At 39.0% G+C, this 17,568-nt stretch overlaps 1 protein-coding gene across 1 annotated transcript in view; it reads right to left on the bottom strand.

The window, feature by feature from the left end:
• The window catches only part of Arl5 (ADP-ribosylation factor-like 5), a 53,948-nt gene that overhangs the window by 10,214 nt on the left and 26,166 nt on the right, over positions 1-17,568 (bottom strand). The window contains exons 2-5 of the mRNA XM_065226201.1: positions 9,864-9,979; positions 1,748-1,840; positions 1,169-1,294; positions 993-1,102 (exon numbers count right to left, since the gene is read on the bottom strand). Of these exons, the coding sequence (XP_065082273.1) occupies positions 993-1,102; positions 1,169-1,294; positions 1,748-1,840; positions 9,864-9,979 (445 nt within the window). The remainder of the gene's footprint in view (positions 1-992; positions 1,103-1,168; positions 1,295-1,747; positions 1,841-9,863; positions 9,980-17,568) is intronic.

Consider the following 17,568-nt stretch of genomic DNA (forward strand, 5'->3'; position numbering starts at 1 on the left):
TCAGAGTTGGTTGGAAATGCTATCTAACATCAAGCTTTGGTATGATAATTTATTAACGGGTGTTCAATAAGAAATGAGAATTTTTTCAGTCATACATGGTCTGCTGAGATCTCAGCAAAATTTCCGTTTGTCCACGGTATTAAAAAAGTTTCCACCATCTAGGTCAACAATTTCCAAAACTCGGTCTATGATAAGCTGTCAAGATTAACTAACACTGAACTAAAAAAAATTCAATATTCTGGGACTTTTGAAGATCTCTAACAAATTTAAGAAATCTTATTCTCGGACATGTAAAAATTTAGAAAATACTGAAACTTTTTAAGGATTTTTTAGATTTACAAAAAAAAATAAGTCCATGGACTTTAATGACTCTGGAACTTGGAAATATAATTAATCAACAAGCAACACAAAAGAAACAGATTCATAAACTCGATTGAACATTGTTTCCGAAAAAAAAACCCGGATTGGTGGCGAAATTCCAGGTTGTTGCAACCCTGCGATTTTAAGATAATTTTGACGTTTAAGGCATTAGGGGCTGTTCATAAACCACGCAGACAGTCTGGATGTGTCCATACAAATTTAAAAAAAAAATGTTTTGAGGATTGTTTACGCAGGAGGAGGAAGGGTTTAAAACCTCTAACAAAAACTTTCTACGTGATTTATGAACAGCACCTTTTTGTCGTCAAAACCTTCTGAAAATTGCATAGTTATTACGCCCTTTTGTTTGACGAATGCCAACCAACTGAATAGTTACGGTGCAGCAGATGCGAAGGTGCAAACTGTACTGAACCGGTCTGAGAAAAAGAATGGGCATCAATTAAAAGCAGGTCAAGTTAATCTCTGATGCACTATGTAAACTCAAGATTAAAGGGAAGATAAACACAATTCGCACTGAAAAAATATTTCTTCTGTAACTCCACAGGACTTTCCTTTTGAAGCTTTTCAAATGTCGAACGACCAGCACTCGATTTCAAAACATATTCAAAACTTACCCTTCGCCCGTTAGCGCACAACAGGACTGTATGTGCCACTGGTGCTTCTTGATTGAGGTCAAGTCTAACTGTTTGGAAATTTCAGCTGCACTCATCGATTCTTTTAAATCCTAAAAGAAAACAAGATCAGTTATCGAAATCAACCTTTCACTTTTATATTTCATTTACGATCTCACCTGCTTATTGGCATACACTAGCAAACTAGCCTTGGTTAAGTCTTCATGCTGCAACATTTTGTACAGTTCTTCCCTCGTCACCGCTAACCGCTCCCGGTCTGTCGAATCTATTACCATTATGATAAACTGTTGCAGAGCCGCCGGGTCGTGACGGTGAATTCATTCATACGGACCGAAGAAGAAGAAGGAAAAGGCAGAGGAAAGAAAAACATGATAAAATTTTGTTTACAAAACACTGAACAGTAGGTAGTTGTTGCTTTCTAGTTGCATGTAACGAGCGCACATGTTTGTTTAAAAATAAACCCCGAATGGAACTGGCGCGACATGGACTGTTGCTGCTGCTGTTAAGACACACGACCTGCGCGGGAGGAGACACCAAGAACCCAAAACAAAAATAAACACAAAAGGCACATGTTTGTCTTCTTTTGGATTACTCGTGTGCATCAACGCATAATACAGCTTGGTATGGTAGGTAATTTAAAGAGCGTGTCGTCCGCACCAGACTTGACGAGAACACGTGAAACCAATTCCAAAGACGCACGGTGCGGTGCATCCAGTGGACGAGGAAGCCTTACTTACCTCTGTGTTTGTGTAATACGTGCTCCAAGCTGCCCGTAAACTCTGCTGACCGCCCAGGTCCCACACCAGAAAGTGAATGTTTTTCCATACGATCTGCAGGCCAGGCGTTGGTGTTTTGGTTGAGGTCATTGTTGTTTTGGTCATCGTTGTCGGATGGTGGACCAGATGTTGCCGAGCCGAGTCCGAGATGAAATTATAGGAGAAATAGAGCATGAAAAATCGGTGATTTTTGTTTGGACATATGCAAATGAAATAAGAGGAAGATCTTTGGAAAAGCAGCTTTTGTTTAGGTAGTTCAATAGAATGTTGCAGATGAATGATTCTAACGAAGCTATTTTTATTCATAACTGAATTACAGATAATTCTGATTCAATTCTTTCAGACATTTGGTTTCAGGATTTATCACTTCATTGCTAAGCCTAAGATATAATGAGAGAGAGAAGGATTAGTATTTTCCATTTAATTCCACTACTTTATTTGCTTATCCTTGACAGATACGCGTATTTCGTCTACAATGTGCAGACTTCTTCAGTGTCTTGTACTAATACTCGAGTATTAGTACAAGACACTGAAGAAGTCTGCACATTGTAGACGAAATACGCGTATCTGTCAAGGATAAGCAAATAAAGTAGTGGAATTAAATGGAAAATACTAATCCTTCTCTCTCTCATTATACAGGTATTCCACTAAGACACCCACATTCATCAGGAAGCCTAAGATAGCTAAAAGTTTCAGAATCTTAAAGTTTTGAAAATTTGTCTAGGATCAAAATAAATGAAATATTGGAGTGCCAGAAATTCTCGGACTCTTGATTTATTTTAAATTCGTAATTTAGGGCCCATGCATTAATTATGTCACGCTAAATCGAGCAAAAAATTATCGTGACGTTTTTCCTATACCTAATGCATTGCTTGTCACAAAATCTTAGACCCCCCCTCCCCCCTTAGAGCGTGACATAATATATGCATCAACCCTTACCATTTAGAAAATTTTCCTTAGATTTGAATCTTGAAAGCTTTTCATGGTCTAGATTGAAGGTTGCAGATCGAAGAATTTGTTTAGTTCATCAGAATCAAGACTTTTCTAAGCATGAGATATCAAATAAAAAATATAAGTCTCAGAATTTAGTTTTTTTTAATCGTTTATCTTGATGTTTCTTCTGTTATCGCTGCACATAATTTCTTTAGAATTTTCTCAAAGATTTCCACATAGTGCATCGAAGACCTCTCTTTGGTATTCCGTTGCAATTTGCTCCATAGTTCTCTACAAATTATCTACAAATACAAATTGGTTTCACTCTATTACCTACGAACTTTCCAAAGAATTCTCCGGAAGTACACTATCCTCAGTATTCACTGATTATTCTCCTAAATTTCCCATGGAATTAACTTCATAATCTAAATTCCTCAGTTGTCCCGTAAATTCCTTGAAATGCTCCTCAGAATTCCCTAGGAACTGTTCTTTGAATTATCTAAAAATGATAACAGGAATAGTCTTGAAGCTCTCCTACTTATATCTTTGAAATTAACCTCAGAATTTCCATAAAATTCGTTTCTGCATTATCTTGGCATTCTACTCACAAGTATACCTTACACCAGCGGTTCTCAAACTTTTTTCGATTGCGACCCACTTTGAGAAATTCCATAATCTCGCGCCCCACCAATACTGTTATAGCGAGGTCAAAATTTATTTGCAAAATTCAAAGCTGGATCACGGGAAACGTACCCAAGTAACATTGCTAGTTTTATCGTGGTTTTAAAGCATTCGACAAGTCTAAATCATGGTCTACAGAACCCTCATAACACCATAATTGTTACTTGGGAAGTCGAATTTTACTTGGAAAAGCGCAATCGAATTTGGATTACGAGAAGCAAAACCAAATTTTACTTAGAAAATTGAAATCGAATTTGTATCACGAGAAGCGAAGCCAAATTTTACTTGGAAAAGCGCAATCGAATTTGGATCACGAGAAGCGAAGTCAAATTTTATTTGGAAAAGAGCAAACGAATTTGGATCGCGAGAAACGTACCCAAGTAACATTGCTAGTTTTATCGTGGTTTTAAAGTATTCTACAAGTCTACATCATGGTCTACAAAACCCTCATAAAACATAATAGTTACTTGCAGGGTTCCTTCCATTCATTTCGGCAAAAAATGTTTTATTAAATTATGGAACAATAAGATATTATGATAATATTTTGTTTGCGTAAGCAACAAGGAAATATTGTAAAGTTTGTGTTTGACACGTAATACCTGCCAATTTTACTACATGAGAGTCGTAATAAGCGATTTTGTCATTTATCTCACCCACTCTTCACTCTTCACTCTTCGCGAAAAGGCGATCAGAAAACCACTCATTGTGACTCTGTCAAAGCTAAATTTGCAAGTTTTATGTGTCAAACACAAACTTCACAATATTGTCTTGTTGCTTACGCAAACCAATTATTATCATAATATCTTATTATTCCATAATTTAATATAACATTTTTTTAGCCGAAATGAATGGAAGGAACCCTGGTTACTTGGGAAGTCAAATTTTACTTGGAAAAGCGCCATCGAATTTGGATTACGAGAAGCAATGCCAAATTTTACTTAGAAAATTGTCGAATTTGGATCGCGAGAAACCAAGTCAAATTTTACTTGGAAAAGCGCAGTCGAAGTTGGATCACGAGAAACGTACCCAAGTAACATTGCTACTTTTATCGTAGTTTTAAAGCATTCTACAAGTCTAAATAATTTGCCTACAAAATCCTCATAAAACCGTAATTGTTAGTTACGAAGTCAAATTTTACTTGGAAAAGCGCAATCGAAGTTGGATCACGAGAAACGTATAGGTCAAATTTTACTTGGAAAAGCGCAAACGAATTTGGCTTACGAGAAACAAAGGCTAATTTTACTTGGAAAAGCGCAATCGAATTTGGATTACGAGAAACGAAGTCAAATTTTATTTGGAAAATTGCAAACGAATTTGGATTACGAGAAGCAAAGTCAAATTTTATTTGGAAAATTGCAAACGAATTTGGATTACGAGAAGCAAGGTCAAATTTTGCTTGGAAAAGCGCATTTTGGCTTACGAGAAGTGAACTCTAATTTTACTTAGAAAATCGCTTTCTAGACCTTGTTCTGTCTAATGAAGCTGGCATGCACCGTTTCGGAAGCCATAGAACCTCTGATCTTTCTTAATGCAGACCACCCTGCTTTAGACGTATTGAGGAACCTCCCAGTGCCAATCGTTTTTGATTATTCCGAAAATAATCGTACACTGGATTTCCGTCGAGCCGACTATGTTGCGATTAGTGCTGCTATTTCCGGTATAGACTGGCGACCATTAGAATTAGCTGGATGTGTTGACGATGGCATTGAATGTTTCAATCAATTGATTTGGGATATCATGGCTGAATTTGTACCTATTGACCGCCCCGCACCAAAGCCACCGTGGTCTAACGGTCACTTGCATCGACTGAAACGGTATAGGACTACATCGCTACGAAGATACTGCCAAAATCGTTGGTACATTACGAAGCATGAGTTCAACCGCACCAAAGCGTTTCTGGTGGTTTCTAAACTCCAAAATGAACGAAGTCGGTTTTCCATTGTCAGTTCATCTCGGTGAGCAAACCGCTGAATCTGAAGCGGAGAAATGCTACCTTTTTGCTCAACATTTCATGAGTTCGGTCAATGAATCTTTGGCCTCACCAAATCAAGTCACTATTGCTATAAGCGATTCTCCAACAGATGTATTTGAGCTCCGTCCGTTTCACATCAGTGAACATACCGTCAATCTAGCTCTTCAAAGGTTGAAACTCTCGTTTGCTGCCGGGCCAGACGGTATTCAATCTGTCACTAATCTGTCACTAACGGAGAGTAAATTTCCTGAGGCTTTGAAATTTTCGTATATGTTCCCCGTCCACAAGAAAGGCGATAAGAGGCATGTCCAGAATTACAGAGGCAACACATCACTATGTTGCTTCTCCAAAGTATTCGAGATCATCATCAATGAGACGCTCTTCAGCTCTTGTAAAAATTACATCTCCACGGCTCAGCATGGATTCTACCCAAAACGGTCAGTTACAACAACCAATTTGACCGAATTCGTGTCGCTCTGCGTTCGGACTATGGACTCTGGCGGACAAATCGACGCTGTTTACACTGATCTCAAGGGCATTTGACCGAGTAGACCTCAACATTCTTTTGAGCAAGCTTGAGAAACTTGGAGTATCTGGATGCTTCATATGAACCGTTCGCTTTGCGTTAAGATTGGAGCTTATCGTTCTGAAGTGTTTACGAACGTTTCCGGCGGTCCCCAAGGAAGTAATCTGAGACCCCTTCTGTTTTCGCTTTTCGTCACCGAGCTTTCGTGTCTACTGCCACCTGGATGCCGGCTATTCTACGCTGACGATGTTAAAATGTATATGGCTATCAATAGGCCTTTCTGCGGCGAAGAAGGTGGACAAGGTGGCTGTACAAAATCTGATGGCAGGGGTCAAGCGTAAGGCCCGGCAATTCGGATTTGGAAAAGCGGAAGCCTAACTGAATATTTTTCCTGAATTTTATACTAATTGAACATGAAAAAGAAATTTAATTTGATTTTTTAAATAAACGATTTCACCGATTTACACGCGTTTTCCCTTGACCAAATTTTGACCGTATCACCCTTTAGTTGCTATGATGCTCACCCCAGCAGGCCTGGGTTCAATCCCAGTCGGCGCCGCCGGGATGTTCTGAGGCATAACATCTCTGATCACGCCTTCCTTCGGATGGGAAGTAAAGCCGTTGGTCCCCGGTTCATGAGTTGATGGGTCGATAGGTAGGGTCCAGGTGTGGGAGCTGCCTTCCTGGCACGTCGGTAGCATTGGTGCTCAGCACGGAAAACAAGATCGACGGAAAAAACAACCCAAAGGAAAAAAAAAAAAAAACGTTTTAAAAGTGTTCGGGGACCGCCAGGAAGCCTGGAAACGGCGGCAATCGGAATCCTAACTTCTCCATCCGGGACGTCGCTGGCAAGCTCAATGTCTCCCATACTACTGTGCAGCGGGCCAAGAAACGAGCCGGGTTTTCGACGTTTAAGAAGGTGAAGGCGGCGAACTGATATTACAAACAAAACACGTCGGCAAAGCAGCGGTCCCGAAAGCTGTATACGAATCTGCTCACAAAGTTCGGCTGTGTCGTCGTGGACGACGAAACTTATGTGAAGGCGGATTTCAAGCAGCTTTCAGGACAGGAATTTTATACCGCATTAGGAAAAGAGAAGGTGGCTGAAATTTTCAAAACCATCAAACTATCGAAGTTTTCGAAAAAATATCTCGTCTGGCAGGTCATATGCACGTGTGATCTAAAAAGCGGCATTTTCACTGCTACGGGAACCATCAATCAAGAGATCTACGTCCAGGAGTGCCTGGAAAAGCGGCTACTACCATTCCTAAAGCAACACCTGTGCTGTTCTGGCCGGACTTGGCAAGCTGCCACTATGGGAAAAAGGCAATCGAGTGGTACGATGCGAACAACGTGGTTGTGGTACCCAAAGACCACAACCCTCCCAGCAGCCCAGAACTCCGCCCTATCGAACGGTATTGGGCCTTGGTCAAAAGGAATCTAAAAAAAAAAAAACTAATATATCCATGGAAAACCAGCAGCAGTTTAAATCTAACTGGCGTTCGGCGGCGAATAAGGTCGATGAGACCACTGTGCATAATTTAATGGAAGGGGTTAAGCGGAAGGCACGGCAGTTCGAATTTGGTGAACCAAAAGAATAAGCGGACATTTGTTCCTTTAATTATATGAATTGAAAAATAAGAAGATTTTTGTGATATAAATTTTGACTGAAAGAAACGATTTTTGCGCGTTCCAGTCTTTAATCTGGATGCTTGGAGAATATTCAAAGTGATCATTTATTTCCTTTCGAAATTAATCATGTTTTGTTGTTTTTGATATCATCCACATCCAGAGGGCCAGTCACTTTCGAATGTATGGGAATGGTAGGAAACCATTTGGAAATGCATGGAAATTTTCAGTTTTTATTCATTATCGTCTTTATGGGCAGTTTTAGATGCACAAAAATTGCACGAGTATATTACTATGGTGATAAGGTAAACACTCGTTTATTTGTTTCCTTCTATGAAAGCATGTTTAGTCACAAATCGTGGATTTTGTGATATTCTCCATACTGCAAAAATGATTTTCCTACCACTGAAGTGGCGACATCTCTCGGATCTTCATTATAGCTATTACTCAAATCATATAATTAATTCTTGACAATTTGTCCAATTCTGATTTTATTAGGTTATGAGAGGTTTAAAACAAATTGTCAATTTACTTTGACTATATGTTTTTAGTATTACTTCTACGTGAAGTCAACGATTTACATAGTTGAAGATGCTAATTTCAAATAACAGACTGTAGTGGTAATTTTTATACGATAGATGGAGTAGATGAAAGCATAGAGTTGATAGTTCCGTTAGAGTACGGCAGTGTGAAGATTGCATATAGATATTAGAATAGAGAGCTTAGGACAACTTTTAAGGAAGGTACAAATCGGTTTTTTCATCTCTCTTTACCAAACTCCCCCTTTGGAGAGGGATGGTGAGGGGTGTCCCCCCCCCCCCGATTTGTACCTTCCTTAAAAGTTGTCCTAGCTCGCTTGTCTAATATCTATATACAATCTTCACACTGTACTCTAACGGAACTATCAACTCTATGCTTTCATCTACTCCATCTATCGTATAAAAATTACCACTACAGTCTGTTATTTGAAATTAGCATCTTCAACTATGTAAATTGTCAATGTTTAAAATTTGTAGAAATTATCCATGTTTCAACAACCTAAAAAAACAATTCAAGCTTCAGATGATGCTACTGATGATAAATCCACTCCAAACATATTATGTTCAATGAGTAAAAGCGAGTAAAGAGGAAAATAAAGTTGGTTGTATCATGTTTTGAAATTCTTGGGAAGGTTCCTCGGCGTTATTCAATATATTATATTCTAATTTTGAAGAATTGCTTGATGCTTGATACGACCAGACTCGACTAATTTTTAAAGTTAAAATCTGTTGCATTGAAGTTGCATGTTTTGTTATATCAGCGAAAAACATGACAACTCAAAAAGTAGAACTGAAACAAGTAGAACTCTGGACGATTAAATTTCATGATGGGACTGATATGCGACATATATGGGAGAAGCTGACTTGATGTTGTTTTCACATTTCCATGATCAAAGTCCGTAGTTTTATCACATCATAAAGAAATTGATGCCAATTGATAGTGGATACCGTTGTTATATCAAAATGTGGGACTGTTATGCGATTATAGGCAGTACACTCATATTTCAGCATTCAGCACTCTTTATTGAGGTCCTAGCGACTACCAAATTTAAACTTTTTTCCGTTACAAAAATCTATTATCCACTGATTTTAGTTCCACGAGCGATTACTTTTTAGGTATTTTCCACCGATTGAAAAAGAATCTTTACTTTAGGACCATTTTGCCTATAATTATCATCGTACCGTGGCTTGTTAGGACATTTGTTTGTATGTTTCAAAATGAATTTAACGACTGTTAAGTTATTTGCATTTCTGGCTCTGAAAGATAATTTAAATATACCTAGTCCTAATCTCATCTTCCATTGCCGCGTCCTCAGACGAGTCCTAATGGTTTTTGTCCATTCCCATTTGACCTGAATTCAATTAAATAAATGTCCTCAAGATAAACCCCTTTGAATGGACTTGACAAAAACAAATCAACGACAGCAACAAAAACGTCAGATTAGATCGATCCTTCTACAGAATAACTTAATCCCGAAAAGCTGAATAAATTTTCAAATCGTTCCCTTCTACCTGACAGCAACAACGACAACAGCAATGTCGCCGTCCTCATCATCGCTGACTGACCCATCAGGGACAAATGGGTCGACATTTTGAATAACATTAAAGCTAAATTCCCATTCACCCTCTTCTGGCCGATGGCAACTTAAACTGCCTGTCTTTGACTCCCTGCTTTTAGATGTCTATGTTCCGTACATGTGAAGAAGTCTAACAACAATAGGAGCTTACAATCCCGGACACAGAAGCAAAGCTATCGCTTCAGTTGATTGGCAAGGATTTTCGGCTTTTTCAACGTACCTCTTCCACGTTGGATCCAATCGTCGGGCTTGTGTGTACAACTTCATTCATCAGAAACTGGTACAGGATGGTGGTTTTGCCGGCGTTATCCAGGCCGACCATCACGAGTTTGTGTTCTGAAATGAGAGGGGAACGGAACGGAAATCTGTTAGAATAATGATAAAAACCACAATCGTGGAAAAAAAACGGAGGGTTGCGGCTGGCGCTAAGGCGACCCTGGTGCGATGATAAGATCTCTTTTGTTTGGGCGAGTTTTGAGACACGTGGTGATGATGGTGGCATATCTTCAAGAGGATCGCTCTCAAGCAGCAATTTTGGAATCGTTTACATCTTCATGACCCAATTCAATTGGACTGGATTGTGCAGCATGTTGCTAAGGGGGAAGAAGTGGCACTTAATGCAACTCGGTTGAGCACATGGCAAACGGGAAAGGCTGTTCTTTAATCCGATTAAATTGTAGTGGAACTTTATAATGCAGGTAATAATGTCACACGTTGTCGAGTGCGAGATTATTAGGCAAATCGTCAAGACTAATGATGACGACAATGGTATGGAATCCTGTCTCATGTAAAAATCATGTCAATACCTTCTAACTCCATTATTGTTGAAATAGAATGCTTGGGTCATCCACAAATTATGTAAGGAATTTTTTAGACCTTCCCTTCCCCCCATGAGTAAATCCCTCTCCTTCCCTTAAATCTCAGTACGGTTACATAATTTTCAGAAAATTATTAAATATTGAGAATGGAAGAATTTTTATATAAATAAATCAGTTTACCACATGCTCATACAATGCATGTTCAAGTTGTTTGGCATCAAAACGGTTAAAATCAGAGTTGGGAGGAAATGCTATACTAATATCAACATGAAGCTTCCACAATTTGAGGAAATACCTCAAGTCCCCTCATCCATTTACGTTGAGCTTGGTAAAGGAGTGTGCGTTTGATAAGTACTGTCGCATTAATGGCCCTTCACTCAATTTCAACTTCTATTAAATTTTCACACTGCCGTACTCTAGCGGAACTTATCAACCTACCCTGTTCAGAACTTTCTCTAGCTAATAAATTATCACACTAAAGCTTCATGTGATATTAACATAGCATTTCCACCGAACTCTGAAAATCGTAAACGTTACGTATCGTAAAACGGGGTAACATTGATAGTTTTTTTGAAGTATATTCTAAATATTTCTAACATCAATTACTGTTTCTCAAATTTTATTTTTTTTAAACAAATACTCAGGATCCTAGAGTCAATTCGTTAGTAATATATTCAACGAAAATTATTGCATTTGCACTATTTTTTTAGTCTTGTGACCGAACATCAGTATTTTGATTTGGGGTTACTTTGATAATGCTCGATGCATGTAGAATAACATGCGGAAAACTCAAACAATTTAGTTCAAGAAATATGAAACTTTGAATGAGTATATAATCAGAAAACATCATCAGTAATAAGAACACAACATTTAATTTGTGATAGCTATATCAGAAATACATTGCATAAGTGATGGTTTGAGTGCTTTTTCAAACAGGCAAAAAGCAAGAAAATTGTTTTTCAATATGTTTGGCAAACATGTAACACAAACTATATAAAAACTATATGCGATATCAAGGGAAATGCCTTAAGTTTCAATAAGGAACCAATGTTTCTAATCGGAAAAAAGTTGAGAGTAAATTACATCATTATATTCAACTATCAATGTAACCCACATTAACTGTAAGAAATGGTGAGAAGTTCCCTTCTCCCCCTAATCTCTCACGTAGTTTGTGAATGATCCCAAATTACTTAAGTCACTTAGCTGTAATTCTCGCCATTTGGCGTGCGATCCTTAGGATTACAGCACAGCGCATTTATAGCAGACTAGTTTCGATTTCCGCTTCAGTTTAGTCTTCCTGCTCGCACTCCCAAGCCCGACGCCGAAAGCGAGAGGAAATTTGATAATGTCATGGTCACTGACTAATAAAATAGCGACAGCAGAGCTTCATCGGTACGTACCAACCTACATTCGCAGTACATACCTAGCACAGCTTGGAACACTTGGATTGAAGGACGGAAAACCCATATAAACGAGAAATGATGGCGGGAAACGAAACGAAAAGGCAATTGAAAGTGAAATTTAATTAGTCCTGCCTTGTTAGTTTGTGTGGACGGATGGGTCGATTTAACACACAGTTTGTCCCCGCTGCTGGATGGTCCGGGGTTGGTGCGGATGGCCGAGCTACGAGCTGGCGATTAAGTTACAATCCTATCCCCGGACCCATAGGGATACTTGGAGAAGGACTCCGGCGATTCAGAGATTACAACTGACATCGACGATGGTGTTGATTTGGTTTGTTTAACTTTAGAAAGGGGGAAAAAGGTGTAGAAAGTTTTAAGCTGATTAATCCGGTTTGTTTTGTATTCCGCCTGTTGTGAGATTTGCTTGAAGGGAAGATGCTAGATCTTTAAAAAATAATGTTTGCAATTATTGCAGCTTCGAGTTTTATAACCTCAAAATAAAATGATAAAAATTGATGAAGATTTCACAAAAGGTTTAAACAAAGTTTATCAGGAAATTTAGTAGGAAGATTTTTAAAATTTCACTAATATCGTTCTATATTTCGTTCACGTAGTTCAAATGCTTTGCAAATTGGAGGATCTAAGGATTTTTCTGGATGGACAAATTCTCGACTTTCTCACTACTCAGGATGTGAATCATTACGTAGGATTACGTCTTTCAGCAACATATTGGGAGTGCAATTTCAAAAAACAAAATCGACCGCGTTACGAAAAGTGGTCAGGTTTTGACCATTTATAACTCTGTCAATAGCGGACGGATTTAAATTCTAAACAAGTCAATCGATTGGAAACTTTTCTACGAATCTGCTGAAATTAACATTTTACCAATTTTCAACAGGTCACTATTGAAATTTACACAAATGTCCAACAGTTGCAATGGTGATAAAAAAAGCAGTGCTTTCGGCTTTATCTCCAGTACCCAACGAAAGGCTCCCCGCAAGCAGCTAGATATCAAGGCTGCCCACAAGAGCCCTCGATTCACCGGATAAGGAGGAAGAAGCCGCACCGCTACTGATCGGATTCAGTTGCTCGTCGTGAGCCACTGTGGGCCATCTATGCCAAGCGCGTCACCCTCGTTCCAAACAACATACAGCTCGCCATCCTCAACCATCACGACAGAACGGTTCTTTTCAGGACCACAATAAATTATCGTTGTTTAAGAGTTAATTTTCATTGCTGCTGCAAGCAACATCCTCTCCAAAGCTTTTCGATAATGTACCCAGCAACCAAACGTTTGTGGTCAAATGCGTCACAGTATTGAAGTGGTACAAACAATTTTTCGCAATGACCGAATATCACATGACCTTGTCAACTAACCAGAAACACTTCAAATTAAGATAAGATTTTCTCCAGGACGCTAGAAAAAAGCAAACAAATCACGAATGCATATGATTGATCGCGTAGTCGATCTCCCTGCCCGATGCCGAGCGAGCAGTCCGGTTTGGAGTAATCAAGCTGTTCTGGAAGTAGACCTGCCTGGGATTCCCGACAATTACCTGAAGTCGTACAAGCTGACGTAGAAGCACCTCCAGAAGAGCTGGTCTCGGTGGTATCTTGAATACCTGCAACAACTGCAGTCATGTGCTACAAAGTCAAACATTTGGGATCATTAACCCAATGTTCTTGGTTCGAATCCAGTCTGACGCTTTATTTTATTTTGTTTTACATGTTATGGTTTAAATGCTGAAGGTTAAATTTATGAATTTAGTTCATGGTTTCATCTCGGATGATTCATGATTTCGGGAATCTTAACTGTGTTACGCAAAAATAGCTCATGATATCATGAATATTATTCAAGGTGTATTTTCATAACATGAAAACACGCTATGTTCATGAAATCATAAGTAATTTGTCTCGTTTTGGTGATTGGATTTGTTCCCGTGTACGTCACCATTGCGTTTTTCACAAACCGGAAGTCACCATCTCGGATTGAAAAATGACGTCAATCATCGATTTCCGGCCTTTACACGTCGTCCTCATTTCAAAAACATCCATATTGTTGGCTATTTGACGGTTTTTCACAAACCGGAAGACGCCATCTTGGATTCCAAAATGACGTTAACCATCGATTTACGGTTTCTAAACGTAATTCCTGTTCAGAAAATACCTATGTTGTAAGATATTTGATCAGTGGCCTCCCTTAGCCTAACTTTTTACCTGTGCACCAACTTTCAAAACCAGATTTAATGCCATATTCATACTCGAACATCTTCTCGATATCTATCCATTGCAAGCAATATTTTGATAATTGTTTGTGTTATGACAGTTGGTGCAAAGGTAGATTGAGGTTAACGAAACGCCACTGTACATTTTCACAAACCGAAAGTCATCATCTTGATTTAAAAATGGTATCAATAATCCATTTCCATCCTTTACATGTCGTCCCCGTTCCGAAAATATCCATATTTTTGACTATTTAACAGTTTTTCACAAACCGGAAGACGTCATCTTGGATTCCAAAATGATTTGAAATTTCGATTTCTGGTTTCTACATATCGTCCCCGCTTCAAAAATACCCATATTGTAGGGTATTCGACAGTTTTTCACAAACCGGAAGTCGCCACCTTGGATTCTAAAATGGCGTGAATCATCGATTTGCAGCCTTTACATGCCGCAGCGTTGCCAGATTGTTTTTCAGCTTATGGGTATCAACAGTTTAAAGAAATCGGTTTTTATTATCTTAATTAATTTTACATTTTTGCCGATTTTGAAAATTCAAACTTTTGGGCTAAGAACGGTAAATTTGCTTTCCAGGAGAAGTCGGAAAAACTTCCAGAGAAAGAATAAAGTAGTTCTTCTAGATCAAGTTTTTAAGAAAGTCCTAAGAGAAGTCGGAAAAGCTTCCGGGGAACTTCCAAGACAAATATTGAAAAACTTCTGGTGACAATTCAGAGAAGCCTTCGGAAAAAAATCGGATGACACATCCAGAGGAAACCAGACAAGATTCGAAAATCTGAAACAAATTCCAGGAGTAGTAGCCAGAAAAAGCTCAGAAAAATCTTCCAATAGAAGCCGAAAAAAACAACGGCGAAAGCTCCAAAGGAAGACGAACAGAATTTCTGGGAGATACATTTGATAGAAGTTTAATTGAACTTCCTGGAGAAGACGGAAGAAACTTCCTGGAGACGCTGGAAGAAACTTCCTAAAATAGATTGGGCTTCTGGAGAAAGTCGAAAGTCAGAGGGCTTACGGATCAAGCGAAAAAAAAACTTCAAGGAGAAGTTGGGGGGAAATTCGGGAAGAAAGAGATTTATTGGGGATGTTAGCACAACATTCCCTGAAGTTCGTTACATGTTCTTATGATATGTGTAATTTTCCTGATTTTTATGAACATACCTGAAGACCCAACCATGTCTTGAAGTTTCCTGAACTTTCTTGAAATTAATGGAACATCAGTATTACAGTTCTCTGATCTTCTGGATTTTTTTAAATAATTTTTAAAAGTTCTCGAAACTCCCCTTAATATGATCTTACAATTTTCTAATGTTCATGTTACTTCTCTTACGTGTCCAAATTTTTGATGAGCTTTTCGGTACTTTGCTCAGGTTTTCGGAAATTACCCGAGTTTCTCTGAACTCCTTTAAAGTTTCAACACTTTTCTGATGTTGTCAGAGCTTCCCAAAATTAACTGAATTCCCCCGGAAAAAATGGAACAGTGCTGAAAACCTTTAAATTTCCATTAAGTGCTTTGCACTTGTGAAATTTCCAAAACATTTCTGATGTTTCCTTAGGTTCACTGGAGTTCTCTGGACTTTCCTGAAACTCCCGGGTTCTCGAATTTTAACAGACTTGCATGACACTTTCTTTAATTAATAACTTACCGAAAAGTCTGGACTATTCTGAAGATTCAGAACTTCTTAAAAGATCCTGAAGTTTTCACGAAGCAAAAATGAAACCGCAATAAAACACTTTAAGCATCCCTGAAGTTGAGGAAGTTGAAAAAACAACTGTTGGGAGAAGACGAAAGAATCTTCCGAGCGAAGCTAGAAAAAACTTCCAAGGGAAGTCGAAATAACTTTCCCGTAGCAATCGGAAAATAACTTACGGGGTAAGGTGGAAAAAAATCCAAGGGAAGATTGAATAATCTTCAGGAAGTTAAAAAAAATTAACATTTTGATGGACCCATTTATTCACTGAATAAAAGTATTTTCCGATTCCCCGGAATTACCGGGATGATTCATCAGTTGTTTATCGATTTCTGGGTAGCCAAAAACGGTGAGGAAATGGAAACTTTAGTCGAAGGAGTATCAAGCATAAGACTTCTCTCACAATGATTTCTTCCAACAGTTTAGCGTGGCTAGGCAATAATTTTGATTATTTAAAAAAAAAACGGTATAAATCGGTATAAAATCTAAAAAATCGGTATTCTGAGAAACCATATCTGTCCATCGGTATCAAGTTCAAAAATTGGTATAAATCGGTATATCTGGCAACGCTGACACGCCGTTCCCGTTCCGAAAATATGTACTCATATTGTCCGATGAAAACCCACTCGAAGTACACTTCCAAGTTCCAAAAGCTTTGGCAAGGCATGTTTTGGTGTTACAATGAAAAGCAAGAAGAGCAGCGTATCAAAATTTTGCTCGCGCATCGCGAAAATCCTAGCTACTCGCACGCAAAGTTGGCAAAATCGCTAAAAGTTGCCAAATCAACCGTTACAAATGTAATTAAAGTGTTTGGGGAACGTTTGTCGACAGCCAGGAAGTCTGGATCGGGGGGAAATCGAAAACCGGAAGCCGCTGAGACGAAAAAGAGAGTTGCCGGTAGTTTCAAGCGAAACCCTAACCTCTCTCTCCGAGATGCCGCAAATAAGCTGGGTGTATCGTCTACAACCGTGCATCGAGCCAAAAAACGAGCCGGACTATCGACTTACAAGAAGGTAGTGACTCCAAATCGCGATGATAAACAAAATACGACGGCCAAAGCGCGATCCCGGAGGCTGTACACGACGATGCTGACGAAGTTTGACTGCGTGGTAATGGACGACGAAACCTACATCAAAGCCGACTACAAGCAGCTTCCGGGACAGGAGTTTTATACGGAAAAGGAAGGGGAAAGGTAGCAGATGTTTTCAAGCACATGAAACTGTCAAAGTTCGCAAAGAAATATTTGGTTTGGCAAGCCATCTGTACCTGTGGCTTGAAAAGCAGCATTTTCATAGCTTCCGGGACTGTCAACCAAGAAATTTACGTGAAAGAGTGTTTGAATAAACGTCTGCTGCCTTTCCTGAAGAAACACGGTTGTTCCGTACTGTTTTGGCCGGATTTGGCATCTTGCCATTACGGTAAAAAGGCCATGGAGTGGTACGCCGCCAACAACGTGCAGGTGGTTCCCAAGGACAAGAACCCTTCCAACACGCCAGAGCTCCGCCCAATTGAGAAATACTAGGGTATTGTCAAGCGGAACCTAAAGAAGACCAAAAAACTGCTAAGGGCGAGCAGCAGTTCAAGGCAAACTGGCTTTCTGCGGTGAAGAAGGTGGACAAGGTGGCTGTACAAAATCTGATGGCAGGGGTCAAGCGTAAGGCCCGGCAATTCGGATTTGGAAAAGCGGAAGCCTAACTGAATATTTTTCCTGAATTTTATACTAATTGAACTTGAAAAAGAAATTTAATTTGATTTTTTAAATAAACGATTTCACCGAT

Source organism: Ochlerotatus camptorhynchus, unplaced genomic scaffold, assembly GCF_037179485.1.
Source record: "Ochlerotatus camptorhynchus isolate MF236.1 unplaced genomic scaffold, CSIRO-AGI_Acam_v1.1 ptg000246l, whole genome shotgun sequence".
In the NCBI taxonomy this organism is placed as follows: Eukaryota; Metazoa; Arthropoda; class Insecta; order Diptera; family Culicidae; genus Ochlerotatus; species Ochlerotatus camptorhynchus.